General features: G+C 41.6%; 2 protein-coding genes, 1 long non-coding RNA gene and 1 other non-coding gene across 5 annotated transcripts; 3 read left to right on the forward strand and 1 right to left on the reverse strand.

Annotated features, from left to right (window-relative positions):
• Positions 1–334: 334 nt before the first annotated feature.
• Positions 335–9473, forward strand: LOC139547780 (synaptosomal-associated protein 25-like). 2 transcript variants are annotated; one of them, XM_071356846.1, is made up of 8 exons: positions 335–551; positions 4311–4494; positions 4973–5014; positions 5252–5300; positions 6182–6293; positions 6611–6748; positions 7607–7751; positions 7847–9473. In XM_071356846.1, the coding sequence occupies exons 2-8, from the start codon at positions 4411–4413 to the stop codon at positions 7910–7912; spliced, it is 636 nt and encodes a 211-aa protein (XP_071212947.1). In that variant the 5' UTR covers positions 335–551; positions 4311–4410; the 3' UTR covers positions 7913–9473. The 2 variants fall into 2 exon arrangements, with proteins under 2 accessions (XP_071212947.1, XP_071212948.1); XM_071356847.1 differs by having other exon boundaries at positions 335–540.
• A 4230-nt stretch (positions 9474–13703) lies between these two features.
• LOC139547782 (uncharacterized) lies at positions 13704–17779 on the reverse strand. The gene is made up of 2 exons (XR_011669605.1): positions 17678–17779; positions 13704–17308 (listed from the first exon to the last, which is right to left on the reverse strand). It is a non-coding gene; the product is annotated as an uncharacterized lncRNA (long non-coding RNA).
• On the forward strand, positions 16767–16839 carry trnar-ucg (transfer RNA arginine (anticodon UCG)). The gene has a single exon. It is a non-coding gene; the product is annotated as a tRNA-Arg (tRNA).
• On the forward strand, positions 17215–21008 carry LOC139547779 (uncharacterized). The gene is made up of 5 exons (XM_071356845.1): positions 17215–17346; positions 18367–18598; positions 18812–19276; positions 19414–19467; positions 19580–21008. Exons 2-5 carry the CDS (start codon positions 18460–18462, stop codon positions 20053–20055), a joined length of 1134 nt encoding a protein of 377 aa, XP_071212946.1. The 5' UTR covers positions 17215–17346; positions 18367–18459; the 3' UTR covers positions 20056–21008.
• Positions 21009–21068: the final 60 nt, after the last annotated feature.

The raw sequence follows: 21068 nt of genomic DNA on the forward strand, positions 1-21068 counted from the left end.
CTCTCATATGTTTGTAAATAACGTTAATATTTTTGTTTTATTGTAGTTTTTTGACTGACTTTTACAAACCAAGTCAATAATAATGTTGATTGTTATTCAGTTATTCATCACTCTTAACTTCCACCTCTGCCAAATAATAGCCGAATCTTTGCAGCCTATTAATTTTATTTACACACTGCATGGGCAAAAGGAGAAGCACACAGAACAGCGGCTGATGACGTGCCAGGTACCCGGGCAGTTTCCAGAGCAACGAGAGAGCGGCTGTTCAAAGGGGCGTGATCGCGAAGGAAGGACTAGAGACAATAAAACGAGAGACCACTCGCCGGGATGTAACGTCGAAGATAGAGCCACCAATTGGGTGAGCGGGTGGTAATCGAGGCGTGTCATGGGACTTACCTGGGGGCAGAGCGGACCTGGGAGAAAGGAACAAAAACCTTCGAGATGATGCTGAGGGACCGGGTAGATCAATGAACAAACAGGTGACGGATGTTCAAGTTGATTGTTGGGCAAAGTCGAGGCAAACACGACCACTCATATACAGTAAGTTAAAGGTAAGTTTAGAGGCGATTTAACAGTGTTTATAACTTTATAGAAGTAGGTGCTTTTTATATTATAATATAGGCTATGTGGAGGCTAAGCTTGACCCATCGCATCAACACTGTTTATCTATTTATTTACGGCCTAAAAGAGTTACAACAAAGACCGGCTAAATCCACTGTTTGATAAGTTTGTGAAAGTTATATACAAAATCAAAAATATAAGTATCTAGTCTTGATGTAACTTGATACAATGTAAACATTGCAATAATATGTCTCATGAAACGCAATGTGCTGAATCCTCCCATTCCTTGTAGCTGCCCAGTCCTTGATGAGGTTATCAATGCTCTTCTTGAAAACATGTTTTTATAACATCATATTGTCTTATTAGTGTTTTAGTGTAGGGGGTAGATTATTATTCTTGTAGGGGTGTAGAATTAATGGTATTTACTCATCAGTGGTAATTACGGTGGTGGCGGTCCTCTTCAGTGGGTAGCCATGATCCGTGATGTCAGAAACCATGTTATGCAGTGGACACTCATCTCTGTCCTTTTCAGGGGCCATGCAGGTTGACATTTACAGCAGGTTAACGTTAGACGAATATATCGCTCCGAGCGTGTTGGCAAACACACATGTTGTCAAACAAACACACACGTTGTGTTCAGAATCAGACACTGTATGATACTTTCACAAATTCTATTGAATGTGAGGGAAATCAAATATTCAGATATGTCCCTTCAGATAGGTTAGGCATTGGTTATGTAATGTACATAGGCTATTCATCCATAGTGGTCACTCAGTTTATAGAGCATGGCCAGGGGTCTCCTTTAGTGTAGGTTACAGGTGGGTTGGTGGGTGTCATGACAACTTGCACTTCATCAAGCAATTGTGCACACATAGAAGATAATATTACACCCTACACCACAACTTAATCAGCCTTTTAAAAGGCATCAAAAACGCGCCAAAAAGGTGCCATTTTCCCCCATGGCTAAGCTATGAATCAGCACGCTTGTCTCATTTCAATCCTTCTGTTTTATTCATTCCTCAAACGTGTTATGAGAACACCCTAACTAACTACCTCTGCTTGTCATAAAACTGTGTTGATTGGGACTGTGACTTTCTTTTATATTCATTCTGTTCTTCTATTTAAGCATACGAAATCAGGCACGTGTTGCACACAATACTTCACAGCTTTTTTTAATAGAGTAAGTTCTGTGCCTGAAAGATAGGCAACCCTGTTATGTCTCCCTCATGAGTTGTCAAAATGGCTGTCATGACCATCAACGATGTGATGCGTAGGTGGGTCAGTGGGAGTGCAACAGGAAGCCTTTGGTTGAGATGTATTGTCTGTCTCCCTCATCTGTCTATCTGGTATAGCAGATACAGTGGTCATTGAATCAAGGGCAGGAGACAGGAAATCTGCACTGAGATAAAACAGCTCTGGTTCAAAGTTCTCAAAGTCTCATTCCAGGTGAGACTCCACAGGAAACCATTTTTTCATGTGGGCATCCTTTTATTTTTTTATTTCACCTTTATTTAACCAGGTAGTTCAGTTGAGAACTACCAAGATAAAGCAAAGCAGTGCGACACAAACAACACAGTTACACATGGGATAAACAAATGTACTTCCACAAATTCTAACACAATAACACAATAGAAACATCTATATACAGTGTGTGCAAATGTAGTAAGATTAGGGAGGTAAGGCAATAAATGGACCATAGTGGCGAAATAATTACAATTAAACATTGGAGTGATAGATGTGCAGAGGATGAATGTGCAAGTAGAGATACTGGGGTACAAAAGAGCAAAAAAATAAGTAACAATATGGGGATGAGGTAGTTGGATGGGCTATTTACAGTTGGGCTGTGTACAGGTGCAATGATCGGTAAACTGCTCTTACAGCTGATGCTTAAAGTTAGTAAAGGAGATATAAGACTCCAGCTTCAGTGATTTGTGCAATTCGTTCCAGTCATTGGCAGCAGAGAACTGGAAGGAAAGGCGGCCAAAGGAGGAGTTGGCTTTGGGGATAACCAGTGAAATATACCTGCTGGAGTGCGTGGTATGGGTGGGTGCTGCTATGGTGACCAGTGAGCTGAGATAAGGCGGGGCTTTACCCAGCAAAGAGTTATAGATGACCTGGAGCCAGTGGGTTTGGCGACGAATATGAAGCGAGGGCCAGCCAACGAGAGCATACATGCTGCAGTGGTGGGTAGTATATGGGGCTTTGGTGACAAAGCGAATGGCACTGTGATAGACTACATCAAATTTGCTGAGTAGAGTGTTGGAGGCTATTTTGTAAATGACATCGCCGAAGTCAAGGATCGGTAGGATAGTCAGTTTTACGAGGGTATGTTTTGCAGCATGAGTGAAGGAGGCTTTGTTGCGAAATAGGAAGCCGATTCTAGATTTAATTTTGCATTGGAGATGCATAATGTGAGTCTGGAAGGAGAGTTTACAGTCCAGAGTAGTGATGCGAGACGGGCGGGTGCAGGCAGCGATCGGTTGAAGAGCATGCATTTAGTTTTACTTGCATTTAAGAGCAGTTAGAGGCCACGGAAGGAGTGTTGTACGGCATTGAAGCTCGTCTGGAGGTTTGTTAACACAGTGTCCAAAGAGGGGCCAGAAGTATACATGATGGTGTTGTCTGCGTAGAGGTGGATCAGAGAATCACCAGCAGCAAGAGCGACATCATTGATGTATACAGAGAAAAGAATCGGCCCGAGTATTGAACCCTGTGGCACCCCCATAGAGACTGCCAGAGGTCCGGACAACATGCCCTCCGATTTGACACACTGAACTCTATCAGAGAAGTAGTTGGTGAACCAGGCGAGGCAGTCATTTGAGAAACAAAGGCTGTTGAGTCTGTCGATAAGAATGCGGTGATTGACAGAGTCGAAAGCCTTGGCCAGGTCGATGAAGACGGCTGCACAGTATTGTCTTTTATCGATGGCGGTTATGATATCGTTTAGAACCTTGAGCATGGCTGAGGTGCACCCATCCTTACACAACTTCTAACCGTCATCATATATACAGTACTTGTCACAATCTTTGCAGCCCTTCATTCCCAGACAAACATACTGTTAGTTCTGGTTGTCTCTTTTCTTTCTTTCTGTCTTCCTCCCTCCCCCACCTCTCTCCCTCTTTTTCTCTCCATTTCTTTCTCTCCCTCTCCTCCTGTCTCTCAGCATGTTGCCTGGGTGAGGCAGGTGGTGATTAATGGTAATTATAAGGATGCTGCTGCATGGTGCACTGTCACCTCGACTCCCTCACAACAGAATGGAAGGAGTGTAGGTGAGATGCATGTACCGTAGGTGTAAGAGTCTGAGGAACAAGAGAGGTTTTGTGAAATAGGCACCAATTATGTTAAGCAATGAATGGAATATGATCTGAAAGGATAGGCAGTAGAGGCACAGAGTCGAGTGGGGATGGAGAGGGGTGAGGAGAAAACAAGCAGGGTAGAAAACTCAGTCATCAAACTGACATGCCAGGTGCAAATATTCAGGTTTTCAGAACTATGGGGCTCCAATGGCGCCCGAGAGAAAGGCTGTGTAGCCACAGAGTTGAACCAACAGATCATGTTGAAATCATGACTGATCCCATTTGTCCTTAATAGTATTGTTCCATGTCCTCAAGCTCACAAAAAGAGCAATGGGTAATTAGAGGGGACATTTTCTGGTTGATACTGCCTAGATTTTCTAATTACTGTACTCTGTACAAAAACTGCCCATAAAGAGCTCTGCACTGTTGCACTGTTTTCATTGTCTTTACCAGGACTGGTGTCAAAGCCACCTGATGCACTAGCCTTGCTTCTTGGGAAAGAGGCTCCTGAGCAAACCAGACAGACTGTGCTGTCCTTCCGCGGCTTCTGCAGATGTCAGGCAAGATGGCTGCCGACACGCCCGTGAGGACAGAGCAGGAGGAGCTGCAGGGGAGGGCCAACCAGGTGACAGATGAGGTAATGTCACATATCATCTCAAGAGCACTAACTTCTTTAACTTTGAAATATCAACAACAGAAGGTTCAGTTGCACTTTTTAAGATCTATACACAATTTCCCCATAGCCGTTGGCTGTTGACCATTGGCCCCCACGATAAAGGGTAAATCATGCCAGGAGCTATAGATAAGGTTACCTGCCATACCCGGGCATTGTTTTCAGAGTTGCATTATTGAGAGATTACACAGTGACATCACCCTAAGCCACTCTCCCAGAGGGCTTTTCCCTTGGGTAAAGGTTACTTACTGCACATCACATCCAATTCCCAGTCCAATTACTTCAGCATCAGGAAATTCCCTGGAGAAAGGCCCCAGCATTCTGTACAAACACATTCTTGGCACACAGACCACTGAAATGAGTCTGTTTACGTTTTTAGTACTGTATCTAAGGTAACTAAATCCTCTAATTGTGTCCTGTCTCTCTGACCTTCCTCATCCAGTCCCTGGAGAGTACCCGTCGTATGATGCAGCTAGTAGAGGAGGTATGGGAGACTCTGCACCTGCCACTCACTATGTCTCTGTTGACCAAGCCCTAATAATGATACATCATCGTCATTATAATCATAGTATCTCTAGTTGATTTCTTTTGGCAGCCTACCGATAATGAACTTCATTCAGTCCTTTAACTGAAGAGTCTTCATTTTATTCAATGCAAAAATCATGAACATTATAGCTACATTATGGTGAATCTAATCTAATGCCATTTCTGATCTCAACAGAGCAAAGATTCAGGAATCCGGGCCCTGGTCATGCTGGACGAACAAGGAGGTAATGAAATGGACGTTATATAATCATTTTCTCCCATTGGAAGATGTGGACACATCAATGTCAATCTTACAACAGAAACCTTAGATGGTCCTTGTTCTTGTATGTATATCCATAAGTGGGTGCTCATGTTTCTGTCAGTATACTAGATGTGTGTAGACTATGTGTGTGTCTGCTTTTGTGTGTATGTACTGTATGTGTGTGTTCCCTCCTGTGTCTCTCCTATCCACCCTACTCATGCTCCCCACCTGCCCCACATGGGCAGAGCAACTGGACCGCATCGATGAGGGGATGGATCAAATCAACAAGGATATGAAAGAGGCTGAGAAAAACCTCACTGACATGGCCAAGTGTTGTGGCCTGTGCATCTGGCCCCGCATCAAGTAGGTCTGCCCTGCTCTGAGGACACCTGTCATCTGTGTGTCACCTGAGTGCCCGTCAGGCCAACCGGCAACCAGACAGTCTGTCTGTCCATCCATCCGGCCTCTGCTCCAGTCCATGATTAATCTTGTGTCTGTTTTTGTTTTGTCCCATTATGAGATTGGGTGACTAGAAGTCTGCAGCAAAGTTAACTACAAGAAAATGATGGTCATGTCCCAAAACATTGATATTTTACAAACAGCACATCTTCTACTCACACAATACCAGGCATTTTATGGACTTGTGTGTACCATTTATTAAATCATTTGTGTCCTGTTCTCAGTTTTGGGGTTTGCACATACCATATTTGCGCAGTTGCATTATGCTTGACCGCTGGCTTTCCTTTGTCAGTTGGGGGCTTTGGTGATAGAACAGTTTTGTGTTATATTACGTTCTCCCTCATTCTCCCCACTTTCCTCCACCTCTCCCATTCCTACCCTGCCCTCACGTTTTGCATTGTCCAGAGCAACTGGAGCGGATTGAGGAGGGCCTGGACCAGATCAACTCGGATATGAAGGAGGCTGAAAAGAACCTCACAGACCTGGGCAAATGCTGCGGTCTGTGCTCCTGTGATAAGTAGGTGTTGGCAGGTGGGAGGGGTCATGAGTGTCAGGAGCAGATGGGGAAAACATGGTTCCTTCCTCAAGTATTAATGTGCATGTCTGTGTGCCGGTCTTTACAGTTTGTTTGCCAGTTGCTGCGCATAAGACTCCTTCTTGCTTGGCTTGTCTCTTACTTCCTTCTTCAACATGTCAGGGCTTAGATCAGGAGTTTTGTTTATTTCATGCAGGTGACCCTTTGTTGTACTCTTGAGTTAACACAATGTACTGTGATATGAAGATGTGTGTGTATGGCTGTGTGATGTGCTCTGTCCTGTCTGTGCCTCTGCATAGGCTGAAGGACTTTGAGGAGAGTGGGGCCTATAAGAAGGTGTGGGGGAACAACCAGGATGGGGTGGTGTCCGGCCAGCCGTCCTCACGCGTGGTGGATGAAAGAGAGCAGATGATCATGAGCGGAGGCTACATAAGCAAGTAATAATGGTCAATGGCATGACAACCCCAATAGCAAGGCAATAAATCCCAATACTCAAAGACGTGCACATGCCCTCACTATTCCTAAGAGAACGACAGCTTATTATTGTTGTACACACATACAGTAGGCCTATATCACAACATTAAAAAGTCTTGGGCCGCTAATTCCAAACAGTGTAAAAACATTCATGAAATAAAAACTGTATTTTTATTTTATTTTTATTTTTATTTAATGAATTTTAATAGACAAAAATTATGAATTCAGGAGTTTAGATTTCATTGTAATGTTTGAGCATAAGAACACAAAAATTAGCTTAAAACTGCTAAATGTTCACTCAGCTTCATAGCAGAGTGTATAGAATTGCAGGAAATGATCTTTGAAACTGCAACATTTCTCTCAGGTCGATGGAAAAATTTGTAAAATTGCTAGAAATTGGCTTTAAAACACAAAGATCCTTTCCGACACAACAACCACCTAAGCCTTTTTTTGATCCAGCAAAAATACTTGGTTTACAAGTATTTTCTGATGAATTTGGCCATTGCACATACTTGCTCATTTATAGCACCAAAGACTGTGTACCTAACAGAGGCTGTGTGTGGCAGCCGGGGGATATTTGCTCTTGTCTATAACACATTGACATATAGAACCAGTCACCTGTCATGTGCGGTAGGAGCACCTGGCCAAACAGAGGACATTTATACAAACCTATGCCCCTCCCTGGATGCAGGGAAAACACGCCTTCCAAAAACAATGATGTATTGAAACTTTTGTTAAATGTACAAACTGACATCTGCAAATTCTACATTCTGCCGGTGTGTTTTCTCTTTATCTGTATTTCTGTCTTGTCTTACTGTCAGGGTGACAAATGATGCACGCGAAGATGAGATGGAGGAGAATCTGGGACATGTAGGCAGCATTATAGGCAACCTGAAGAGCATGGCACTGGACATGGGCAATGAGATCGACACACAGAATGTCCAGATTGACCGCATTCAGGGCAAGGTCAGTCCTATAGTACCTGCCATACAGCTATTTATTCAATAACAATAGATTACCAATTCTGTGTTGAACATGAATCTAATGTGTTGTTTTTACAGGCCATTCTCAATGTATCCCGCATCGATGCTGCCAATCAGAAAGCTAACAATCTAATGAAGAGATAAAGAGGAAGATTGTCCGTCTCTGCTGTGTGATCTGATCTACTCCCTGTCGTTCTGTGCCAATATGCGTTCAGTGACCGTTCACCCAAATAGAAAATCTGCCAAATGATCGTGTATGCCTTATCCTAAAGCCTGAGCAGCAGGGTACACATCATTATTCATACCTGGCTCTACATTAACCCTAGCCTGTTTGCCAGTCTCTGTTCAGCTATTACATTCCACTCTTTGTACTCCATGTCATATGTCACATGACAAAAAAAGAGTACAAGAAGTGGAACGCTACAGAGACTGGTACCCAGAGACCCAGCCTGTACCACACTGCTGCCATCTGTTGGCTAGATTATTTTCTAGAAACTAGATACACATCCCCTTCGCTCTTTCACCATCCTCCCTCTGGTCCTCTTTCGATGCCCGTCCTCTATGGAGCCAGATACCTGCCATAAGACTGAACGTACAGTACCAGTGAAAAGTTTGGACACACCTACTCATTCAAGGGCTTTTCTTTATTTGTACTATTTACTACATTGTAGAATAATAGTGAAGACATCAAAACTATGAAATAACACATATGGAATCATGTAGTAACCAGAGAATCTTCAAAGTAGCCACCCTTTGCCGTGATGACAGCTTTGCACACTCTTGGCATTCTCTTAACCAGTTTCATGAGGAAAATGCGTTTCCAACAGTCTTGAAGGAGTTCCCACATATGCTGATCACTTGATGGCTGCTTTTCCTTCACTCGGTCCAACTCATCCAAAACCATCTCAATTGGGTTGAGGTTAGGTGATTGTGGAGGCTAGGTCATCTGATGTAGCACTCCATCACTCTCCTTCTTGGTGAAATAGCCATTACACAGCCTGGAGGTGTGTTCAGTCATTGTCCTGTTGAAAAACAAATGATAGTCCCACTAAGCGCAAACCAGATGGGATGGCGTATTACTGCAGAATACTGTGGTAGCCATGCTGGTTAAGTGTGCCTAGAATTCGAAATAAATCACCTACAGTGTCACCAGCAAAGCACCCCCACACCATCACACCTCCATGCTTCACGGTGGGAAACACACATGTAGAGATCATCCACTCACCTACTCCGCGTCTCACAAAGACACAGCGGTTGGAACCAAAAAACTCAAATTTGGACTCATCAGACCAAAGGACAGATTTCCACCAGTCTAATGTCCATTGCTCGTGTTTCTTGGCCCAAGCAAGTCTCTTATTCTTATTGGTGTCCTATAGTAGTGGTTTCTTTGCAGCAATTCGACCATGAACGAAGGTCTGATTCACTCAGTCTCCTCTGAACAGTTGATGTTGATATGTGTCTGTTACTTGAACTCTGTGAAGCATTTATTTGGGCTGCAATTTCTGAGGCTTGTGACTCTAAATAACTTATTCTCTGCAGTAGAGGTAACTCTGGGTCTTCCTTTCCTGTGGCGGTCCTCGTGAGAGCCAGTTTCGTCATAGCGCTTGATGGTTCTTGCAACCGCACTTGAAGAAACTTTCAAAGTTCTTGAAATGTTCTGAATTGACTGACCTTCATGTCTTAATTAAAGCAATGATGGACTGTTGTTTCTCTTTGCTTATTTGAGCTGTCCTTGCCATAATATGGACTTATAGGGCTATCTTCTGTATACCACCCCTACCTTGTCACAACACAACTGATTGGCTCAAACGCATTAAGAAGGAAAGAAATTACACAAATGGACTTTTAGCAAGGCACACTTATTCATTGAAATGCATTCCAGGTGACTACCTCATGAACTTGGTTGACAGAATGCCAAGAGTGTGCAAAGCTGTCATCAAGGCAAGGGATGGCTACTTTGAAGAATCAAAAATATATTTTGATTTGTTTAACACTTTTTTGGATACTACATGATTCCGTATGTGTTATTTCATAGTTTTGATTTCTTCACTATTATTCTACAATGTAGAAAATAGTCAAAATAAAGAAAAACCCTTGAATGAGTAGGTGTGTCCAAACTTTTGACTGGTACTGCACGTATCGTTACAATCGTAAGAAAATCCATACGTAAATTGTTAGGATCGTAAGAAAAGCCATGCGTGAAACAAAATTTAATCTGTGCACATACAAAGCACCATGTTACGATTACGGACTAACATTTTAAGCTTGAACAAATCTTGTGTTGCAATTCTGACATACAATAATACCTTTCAGAGTTTTGGCAGTTTCATCTCACCAACAGCAAACGTCCTGTGAGGAGTCTTACCCGAACAAGCACAACACAGTATAAAAAAAACGGAAGTCAGGGAAACCGGAAAGAGTTATCCTGCACGTTTTCAATTTAAGTCTCCATTTTCTATTACTCCTCAGTTGAATTTACTTCACATTTAGGTAGCTAATGTAATGGATGTGTTTGCCAGTGCAAGTCTAGATAGCACTAGTTGAAATATGCCTACAACAGTGAAGTTTCAGTCCGCTAGGTGCATCTCTACAGCATGGACATATCTCTGGGTGACGTGGACATCCCCATGCCTGCACCTTATCAAAATATGACTAATTCAATATTGCACCATTCCACTCTCTGGGCTCTGTCTGCAATCATAATCAGTAATATATACCAGTGGTGTAAAGTACTTAAGTAAAAATACTTTAAGGTACTACTTAAGTAGTTTTGTGTGGTATCTGTACTTCACTTTATTATTTATATTTTTGAGAACTTTTACTTCACTACATTCCTAAAGAAAATTATGTACTTTTTACTCCATACATTTTCCCTGACACCCAAAAGTGCTCGTTACACTTATCAAGAGAATCCCTGGTCACCTCTACTGCTTCTGATCTGGCGGACTCACTAAACACAAATGCTCTGTTTTTGAATGATGTCTGAGTGTTGGAGTGTGCCCCTGGCTATCCGTAAATATAAAACACGAACAATTGTGCCATATGGTTTGCTTAATATAAGGAATTTGAAATGTATTATTTTACTTTTGATACATAAGTACATTTTTGCAATTACACTTAAGTGTCAAAAGTAAATGTATTTCAAACCAAATACTTTTAGACTTTTACTCAAGTAGTATTTTACTGGGTGACTTTCACTTTTACTTGAGTCATTTTCTATTCAGGTATCTTTACTTTTACTCAAGTATGACAATTGGGTACTTTTTCCACCACTGGTATCTACCAGGAATAATGAAACATAGATTAATATTAGATGTTTGGTGAATCTATGAGTTATATATGACCACTGGAGTCTTTTCCACTCAAAAAATGTTTTTATAGAATATTTCATCACAACATCTTGCCAAAGCATATTCTGTGGAATAACATGATTTATTTATGGACTTTGAAATGAACAAGTGAGAAGTTACATGTAGGCTAAGTCTGGCATAAGCTTATTCCCACACTTTACAATAACTCTGTTGCAGTGGTCTTAGGTAGTCTCAGTATAAGCTATTCCCTCCATCGCGACACTGCTGCCCAGTTGAAGACATTGTGATCTCCACGCAGCACCACAGCACCATGCGCCTTCGGAAAAGCACCCCTCAGCCTCAGAAGATGCCCTTCTGGAGGCATGCAACCATTGTCATAATACCCTAATGTAGGCCTTTTTGCCTACTAGCCAAATAAAGTGCAGAGCATGCATGATAGGTGCAACTCGTCATTCCAACATATTTGAACATTTAATTCATCCTTTCAGTTTTGTCAGTCAGTCAGTATGCCATCAATTCAGTCATTTGTCTGAGCTGCAATATGAACTAAATCAAAAAGAATAGAACAGTCTTATCCATTTGTTTATTGAAATTCATGTGTATTCAAAATTATCCAAAGTTCTTTAGCCTGTCACTATAATAATTCTATGTTTAATTTAGGCCAATCCCCCCCCCAAAAAAAGGACTTGAACTTGTAGGCATTGCAATTTGGGCTATAATTTGGGGTACTGGTGTCTTGCAGAATCATTTTAAAGGGGGAGATCAAGCTGATCCTAACTGTTATAGACTAACTTCTATTTGGCCCTGTTTATCAAGTGTTGGAAAAACTTGTCAATAATCAACTGACTGGCTTTCTTGATGTTTATAGTATTCTCTCTGGTATGCAATCTGGTTTCCGCTCAGGCTATGGATGTGTCACTGCAACCTTATAGGTCCTAAAAGATGTCACAATTGCCCTTGATTCTAAGCAATGGTGTGCTGCTTTTTTTATTGACTTGGCAAAAAGCTTTTGATACGGTAGACCATTACATTCTTGTGGGCTGGGTAAGGAGTATTGGTGTCTCTGAGAGGTCTTTGGCATGTTTTTCTAACTACCTCTCTCAAAGAGTGCAGTGTATAACATCAGAACATCTGTTGTCTCAGCCACTGCCTGTCACCAAGGGAGTACCCCAAAGCTTGATCCTAGGCCCCACAATCTTCTCAATTTACATCAACAACATTGCTTAGGTAGTAGGAAGCTCTCTCATCCATTTATATGCAGATGACACAGTCTTATACTTTGCTGCCCCCCGGATTTTGGATTAAATGATCTACAACAAAGCCTTCTCAGTGTCCAACAAGCTTTCTCTACCCTTAACCTTGTTCTGAACAAAGGTCATGTGATTCGGTAAGAAGAATGCCCCTCTCCCCACAGGTGTTATTACTACCTCTGAGGGTTTAGAGCTTGAGGTAGTCACCTCATACAAGTACTTTGGAGTATGGCTAGACTGTACAGTGTCATTCTCTCAGCACATATCAAAGCTGCAGGCTAAGGTTAAATCTAGACTTGGTTACCAAACTAACTCTGATTCAGATGACCATCCTACCCATGCTAGATTATGGAGACGTAATTTATAGAGAGGATGCTCTCTAGCGGCTAAATGTTCTTTATCATTAGGCCATTAGATTTGCCACCAATGCTCCTTATAGGACACATCACTGCACTCTCTACTCCTCTGTAAACTGGTCATCTCTGTATGTCCGTTGCAAGAGCCACTGGATGATGCTTATTTATAAAACCCTCTCAGGCCTCACTCCACCCTATCTGAGATATCTACTGCAGCCCTCATCCTCCACATACAACACCGTTCTACCAGTCACATTCTGTTAATGGTCCCCAAAGCACAAACATCCCTGGGTCGCTCCTCTTTTCAGTTCACTGCAGCTAGTGACCGGAACGAGCTGCAAAAAACATTCAAACTGGATAGTTTTATCTCAATCTCTTCATTCAAAGTCTCAATCATGGACACTCTTACTGACAGTTGTGGCTGCTTTGCGTGATGTATTGTTGTCTACCTTCTTGCCCTTTGTGCTGTTGTCTTTGTCCAATAATGATCGTACCATGTTTTGTGCTGCTGCCATGTTGTGTTGCTACCATGTTGTTGTCATGTTGTATTGCTACTATGCTGTGTTGTCATGTGTTGCTGCCATGTTATGTTGTTGTCTTACTGTAGGTCTCTCTTTATGTAGTGTTGCTGTGTCTCTCTTGTCATGATGAGTGTTTTGTCCAAAATGTTTATTTAATAAAAACTTGTTTATCTCAGCCCCGCATCTGCAGGAGGCCTTTTGGTAGGCCGTCATTGTAAATAAGAATTTGTTCTTAACTGACTTGCCTAGTTAAATAAAGATTAAATACAATTAAAATAAATAAAAACTTGCATTTTATAACTGTTTTTAGTATAGGGCTCCCCTTAATAAAAATAAACCCTAGCTCGCAGGCCTCTAAATATATTTTAAAATAGTTGAAGCACGTGCAGTGGCTGATAGGGAAAACAGATCCGGCAATAAGAATAAGCTTTAGATAGCCAAGGGGTCCCAAATGGTCAAGACTATTTCAATCAGGACAGGTTATAGCCAAGACTTAATCAATATTTCATTTTGTCTCATTTATTGATATGGATATAGCCTCTGCGTGATGCGGTTGTGCAATGCAAATGGCTATAACAAGCCTAAATACAGAGTGGAATTCACTAATAAAACAGTCAGAATGCCTAATATAAGACCTACAGTCAGTGCTCCCAAATACTGGAAAAAGTTTGATTCATTAGGTTACATAACCACCACAATAGCCCAACGCAGCTATAAAAATAAATGATGCAATTATATGGCCATTAAATAACACACAACAGCATGGCGTATTTAGATAGCGGAATAAGCCTAAATCACATTTACTTTCTATTTTGTAGCTCAGGCGGTTATTCTAGACAAGGCTCTTCTGTGTCTTTATCATTCTCACACAAGTAATTTCCTGAAAGCCCAAGCCTATTCTACGTAATCTACTGGTATTGAATTGAATTTACTTTGGGTAACAGACATATACAACAAACTGTACTATGTGGACTCAGAGGATATCACTTGAAAGTATGAATTAAAACACTTGTTTCCAAAGTGGTTCTCAATGGTAAAAACAATAGCACATATAATGATTAAAAGGCAAGACAAAATTACAAACAACAATAAATACATTAATTTATTCAAACATCCTAAAAAGTGGCCCTATTCACTGCACTTTCCCCCTTACCTTAAAAATCAACCATATTAATTTTGCATTAAAACAATCTATCCATTGCACATCATACCGATCCTTCAAATCAATACACCTGACCAGCAGTAGGGGTCACAAGGGGCAGTGGAGTGGTTTCTCTTACTTAGACAACCTTGTACAAATTAAAACCTTTGCCTGCTTTTTAAAGCAATTCCTACTTTTTCTTTGCTTGATCTCCAGGGGGAAGCTATTCCATAGACAAATTCCTGTATAGAAAAACGTGCTCCTCGCATTACTGTTTACTCTTATGCAGTACTGATTTTACAAGACATAACACTAGCTATGGTATTGTAACTGTGTTGGTTATAGACCATATCAATGTGGTTTTTCATATAACCTGGGGCACGATCATTTAAGATGTCAAACATATGATTGAGTTTAAGTTGGTCCACTCTGGACTCCAAAGGCAACAAGCCCACCTCCCAGAACTCCTGTACCCCTATGTGGTCCTGGGGGGGACATTCAGCAGATACCTGATAACCTTATTTTGCATGACCTGCATTCTCTTTTTCCGCTTTTTTGATAGCCCACTATACCAAGCAGAGCAGACATAATCAAAATGACATGGAATCAAGGTTGAGACAAGCATTTTCTTCACTTTGATGTTAAAATATCTAGTGTTACGATATACAAAATGTCAATTTGTTTGCCATTTTAGAAATAATTTTGGCAGCAATCGGGTCTCCAGAAAGGAATTGATCTAGGGACACACCAAGATAAGTTACACTTGTTTTAGATTAAATCTCCTTGCCTGCACAGTTTACCTTTATCTTGTTAGCCCTAAGCAATCTACAGAACCAGAATAGACTGATGAGTTTCAGAAGAAAGTCTTTGTTTCTGGCCATTTTGAGCCTGTAATCCAACCCACAAATACTGATGCTCCAGATAATCAACTAGTCTAAATGCGGACAGTTTTATTGCTTCTCTAATCAGAACAACAGTTTTCAGCTGCGCTAACATAATTGCAAGAGAGTTTTCTAATGATCAATTAGCCTTTTAAGATGATAAACTTGGATTAGCTATCACAACGTGCCATTGAAACACAGGAGTGATGGTTGCTGATAATGGGCCTCTGTACGCATATGTAGATATTTCATTTAATAAATCAGCCGTTTCCAGCTACAATAGTAATTTACAACATTAACAATGTCTACACTGTATTTCTGATCAATTTGATGTTATTTTAATGGACAAAAATGTTGCTTTTCTTTCAAAAACAAGGACATTTCTAAGTGACCCCACACTTTCGAATGGTATTGTAATGAAACAGTAGGGAGCAGGTCTCGAACCCTCGACCTCCTAGCCCGAGGTCCGGCGCGCTATCGACTGTGCCGCAAAAGCATGCTCCTGTGGCAGAGTCGATTTCCGTGCTTATAAACCCAGGGTCGTTATACTACTCCCTCCCTTCAAAGAGCGCGTCCTCGCGCTAGCTTGCGACTCTACGTCTTACAGGAACGCGCTCACCGGCCAAGCACACACACTGTCGTGGATGCAAGGTCCGATCACTTCTGACACCAATGTAATGAAACAGCAAGGAGCAGGTCTCGAACCCTCAACCTCCTAGCCCGAGGTCTGGCGCGCTATCGACTGTGCCCCAAAAGCATGCTCGTGCGGCAGAGTCGATTTCCACTCTTATAAACCCAGGGTCGTTACAGTATTGTACATTCAACCTTTTGGCAGGTATCTGGCTCCATAGTCCCCTTTCGATGCAGAAGTCAGCATCAGTGGAATTGGGTTGCTATGCTTGTTCAAATCTAATGTTATTGTCACATGCGCTGAATACAACAGGTGTAGTAGACCTTAACCGTGAAATGCTTATTTATTTGTGGTCACCAGGCAGACTAAAGAAATTGGGAAGGAATCAACATTCTGTGTCTGCTTTGCTTTGAACACTTTAATGAAGTTTATCTGTCAATGATGACAATAGTTTTTTAAAATGCACTTTATAGCTCAGTTTTCATTTTTATTTATTTAACTCAACAGTTGCTTAATGGCAGACTGGATTCTCCCATGTAGGTTGTGTTGATATTGTGAACTGGACTTACATCTAAATGTATCTAGCAATTGACAAGACTATATTACCACTTCAATATAGCTGATGTCAAACTTGGTTTCCATTACACAATTTCCTAACTGTCATAACATCAAGTAGGCTAGACCCACATCCTCCCCTTATTACATCCCTCTGATGTTGTGGTGTTAATTTGCTAACTTCAAACTGAATAATTCATATACAAGATACATATGGACTGATATTGTAATTCTGTATAGACATTATTAAATTAATGTCACATTTAAAATATGTATGATTCTTCATGATAATAATGGTAGGTTTTGTTCCATAGCTAGCCTTAAATAGCAAGTGATTGTGGTCTTTTCCATAGACCGCGTGGCCTAATGGATAAGGCGTCTGACTTCGAATCAGAAGATTGAGGGTTCGAGTCCCTTCGTGGTCGTTTAACTTCTCTAGCTTTACTTCTTTAGATATGTTTCCAATGTCACTACATAAGTAACTTGTCATGTCTCTTGTAGCCAAGAACATATAGGTTTATTGACATTGAGCCTATTTTGTTTTAGATTGATTAGCGACCGATTTCCGCTCGTGTATGCTATATTCTTACAATTCGGTAGCCTAATATTTAAGGCCGTCATATGTTTTAGTAGCAACATGATTTGGTTGAGATGTCACCACAGGGTGTGTACTCGTTCAATCAATGACTGTACGTTATTATGTAACAATAGTAGCAGTGATTGATGTACGTTGAACTGTAATGTGGCCATTCCTGGCATCATACCAAATTCGTATTCTGGTAAGATTTCGTAATGTTGCGCTCGTGGCCGCCTGTAGGTCATGGAAAATACGCGATCAGAGTCTGCGCAACTCAGCGTTCTTCTCGTCGTCTGTGCGAAGTTTATGAAGCTGCACTGCAAGAGGAGAAAAAAAAACATTCGTCACTCTATTGGTAATTCCTGCTATATCCAATGAATCACAACTTCACATTTGTTGTTGCTAACTCTTTTGTCAAGGTGATGAATTACTAAGCTAGTTAAAGTTTCTATATCTATAAACAATCTGCAAAAAACGCGGACGACCTACGTTAGCTAGCTAGCGTTAGCTCGCTAGCTAGCCGACATTAGCTAACGTTCCTTCAAAATGGTAGCTAGCTAGGCAGAATGCGTAGGAAAAGCTCGCTATTGGCTTATCAATTTATCCACAACAAATTTGTAAAGATCTCTGTTCGTTTTCAAATTTGTATTTTGTCCCCTTCGTTGCATGGTAGGATGCACGTTTACCGTGGTTGAAAACACTGGCCTTCGAAGTACCGCAAAATAGTCTAGTTGGCTACATTCAGCGTAGAGTACACAAGGGGGGCTCAACAAAGAACCAGGAAGCATAATGCTCATTGGCCTAGCAAGAGAGTGTAAGATTGAAGCTGCTAATTATACGAATGGTTAATTTAAAGACGTACCCACATTTAATTCCCATGCAGAGTTGTTTTATTTTTTTTACAACGAACTATTATGTAAATTGTCAGGTATTATTGGCAATAGTAATGGTGTCCTGACTACTGGAATGTATGCCTAGCCTACAATGTTTTAATAAAGAAGTTGATGCATTTCAGAAGTCATGTTTTAGGCACGACTTAGGGATGGATCCCTGGTCTACCCATTGATTACGGCATATTGTTTTCAAAATCTTACCCAAACATTTTATAAATTCAATGCACTCATTCCTTTATTCTATAATATATGCATAATAATAAATAATATATGCCATTTAGCAGACGCTTTTATCCATAGCAACTTAGACGTGTGCATACATTTTTACGCAGGTATGGTCCCGGTAATCAAACCCACTACCCTGGAGTTGCAAGCACCATGCTCTACGAACTGAGCTACATAGTCTCTTATAACAATAATATATTTGTTTTACACAGGGATTCCTATCAGTGGTGTGTTTTACATTTTGTTCTCTCCTGCAGGCTGGCAGTGCCAGGGGTGGTGCCCTCTCAGGTATAGGTGGTTATCTCTAGGGTGTGTAAACAGGACAGGCCAAGGGCTGTTAGGAGTGCAACATGAATTTTAAATTCACCTATAGCGAAATAGAGGAACTTGGGGGCAACTTGCCCATGAAGAAAAGGAAGTCACGCTTCACCTTCGATGAAGTCCTTCTGCTTTTGACTGAAGTCAAAAGAAACAGGCACATCCTCGTAAGTAAGTACCTCCACTTAGTGTGTACTGTGAGCATAAATGACATGAATTTGATACATTTGCGAAGTTTATGCATGGTAATGTGTGAAGCCTTTGGTCATGATCAGCATGAAGCACTCAAAATAGACATGTTCGCTTTGCATTTGTTTGTCTCTTGTTCTCTGCTTGCCTTTTATTCATTGGTGTGCTATTATCTGCCTTTGTCACCCACCACAGGCAAGTTCAACCAAGGCGCCTCGTCAGACCTGAGGAAGCGAACATGGGCGGACATCGCGATTCGCATCAACAAAATTAGCGAGTGCCAACGGGAGGTCATGGAGATTGTCAAGAAGTGGGCGGACCTAAAGTGCGATGCCAAGCGTAGGATGGTGGCCATGCGAGGGCCTAACGGTGTCCGTATCTCCCAGAACCTGTCGCCGGTGGAGAAAATGGTGCACGAGATACTTTCTATGTCCCCTCCGAACAAGGCCACAATGGGCAGCATGAATGATGAACCTGAGGAGAATGACTTTGGTGACATGTCAGAGATGTCGACTCGCTCCTCTGGCACCTCTAATGGAATGGCTGGTCTTCATCACATGGCTATGCCTGTCACCAGCCCCCACGCGATGGGCTCGTCTATGTCTCCTTTCTCAACTCCGGATAAAGATATTGGCATGTTCTCTCAGATGCCATTTGGCCGTGAGTCTTTCCTGTATTCAGAACAATGTTTCTCATGAACTCTTTCTCCCCAACACTCATGCATTCAACACACTCTATTCACATGTTGTATTGATTATTATTATCTTCTTTGTCATATTTTTCTATTGTCCTTTTAGGGGATCCTTCTCAGTCATCTCATGATTTTTCATTCATGAAACCAGTCGATGAAGGTAAAACTCTTTCATTTTGTTGTTGGTAAAAGTGTTTGCACCTAGGTTTCTGTATAATTATGCATCTATGAATTGTGTGTGTATTCACATCGTGTTTGTGTATTGCCCATAGACGACAGTCTGGGATTTGAGGACCTAGAAGAGGAGCCGCGGCACATGGGCTCCTTCCGCCCTCCTGCTGAGCCTCGTCGCACCTACTCCAGATTCGCCGCCTCTTCCACCGCTGTGTCTTCCTCCATGGCTACCTCCTCGTCATCCCACCCAGCTCCCTCCTCTTCCTTTCTCCCTGCTCTCTCCTCTTCCACCTCTACAGGGTCAGTCATGAGGCAGGGGGCAATCCGGAAGCAGCTAGCACACAGTGCCTCCCTCAGTCTCAAGGAGCAGCAGGCCACTACTGCCCTGCTAGGGGCCGTGTCGGGGTCTCTGGGGGCCCTGGCCCAGTCCGTACAGCAGCTGGTGGAGTCGCAGCAGGAGTTTGTACGCGACTCCCTGCAGATGCAGCGAGAGACTGTGAGCGTCCTGCGAGACTTCTCCACCAATGCCCTGGCTCTCCTGCGGGACAAGGTCAACGGCCACCCACCGCCTTAACTCCCAGTTCACCTACAGAACACAACACACACACGGACCCTACCTGTGAAGTGCTTGCCCGTGGACTGAGATCATGTCATTAATACTATTTGCTGATTCACCTTGAGAATGAGTATGCTGCCACTAGTATAGAGAGTACTGAATAGCAGGAAGCCCAAATAAAATTATGAATATCTTTATATACTGGAGATGAGCTTTCTAACCTGTGACTGGTTTGCTACTTTTGATGATAAAGAGCAATGCATCCACGTGTCATGGTTCCAGAATTATGGTAAATCACATTTTTTGTATTATTTGTTTTTTACTGAATGAAACAAGACTGGACATTGCAAGTATTTTTGTCAGAGAAAAACTTGTGCAATACTCTAAAAACGCTTTCCGAGTGTAAGCGAACTGTTGATCTGCTCCTATTTTGTTCTACATAGCCTCATTTGCAGGCTTCCTCTAACAAGTATGCAATGACCGGTCATCCACACACATTCCAAGCATAACCAGCCACATTTATAGATTAATTTGGGTCAAATTAATTAGATGACTAAGAAAAAGAGCAGCACGTACATGTGGAAAGTATGAGTGAGTTTTGATCTGCCAACCTCTGTCATTACTATCCTAGAGTTAGGTGGTTTGGTTTTCAAACGGGCAATAAATCCCACTACAACTACAAGACGACTAAATAGAAACTGGCCATATTTGTAGCATTTGCACTTCAATTTAATGTATTGAGTTTAAATTATGAGTGTCGAACTTTTTAGAAAAGTTTTGAGTTATATTTTGTCAATGCTGAAGAGTTGTGTTTTTATGAAAAAGTAACTTTTTTCACTGAACTTCAATGAACTTTTTGTTTTTCCAGACTGAATGATTTTTAAAACATACTCTAGACTACTGTACTCTAACATGTAATGTGTGACTCATTCAACCAAATCTTGAGAATAAAACAACCTGTTTTTAACTTATTTGTTCCTGGAGGCAGCGCATGAATGTATGGGATCTGTGATCAGTCATTTCTGAAGCTT

Source organism: Salvelinus alpinus, chromosome 21 (genome assembly GCF_045679555.1).
Source record: "Salvelinus alpinus chromosome 21, SLU_Salpinus.1, whole genome shotgun sequence".
Classification (NCBI taxonomy): domain Eukaryota; kingdom Metazoa; phylum Chordata; class Actinopteri; order Salmoniformes; family Salmonidae; genus Salvelinus; species Salvelinus alpinus.

Excerpts from the sequence above, each read along its gene's own strand:
- LOC139547780 (XM_071356846.1), top strand. The coding sequence starts at position 4,411 with ATGTCAGGCAAGATGGCTGCCGACACGCCCGTGAGGACAGAGCAGGAG. Across the intron at positions 6,749-7,606 it reads AGCGGAGGCTACATAAGCAA|GGTGACAAATGATGCACGCG; the intron begins GTAATAATGGTC and ends TCTTACTGTCAG. Across the intron at positions 7,752-7,846 it reads TTGACCGCATTCAGGGCAAG|GCCATTCTCAATGTATCCCG; the intron begins GTCAGTCCTATA and ends TTGTTTTTACAG.
- LOC139547779 (XM_071356845.1), top strand. The coding sequence starts at position 18,460 with ATGAATTTTAAATTCACCTATAGCGAAATAGAGGAACTTGGGGGCAAC. Across the intron at positions 18,599-18,811 it reads AAACAGGCACATCCTCGTAA|GCAAGTTCAACCAAGGCGCC; the intron begins GTAAGTACCTCC and ends CACCCACCACAG. Across the intron at positions 19,468-19,579 it reads CATGAAACCAGTCGATGAAG|ACGACAGTCTGGGATTTGAG; the intron begins GTAAAACTCTTT and ends TATTGCCCATAG.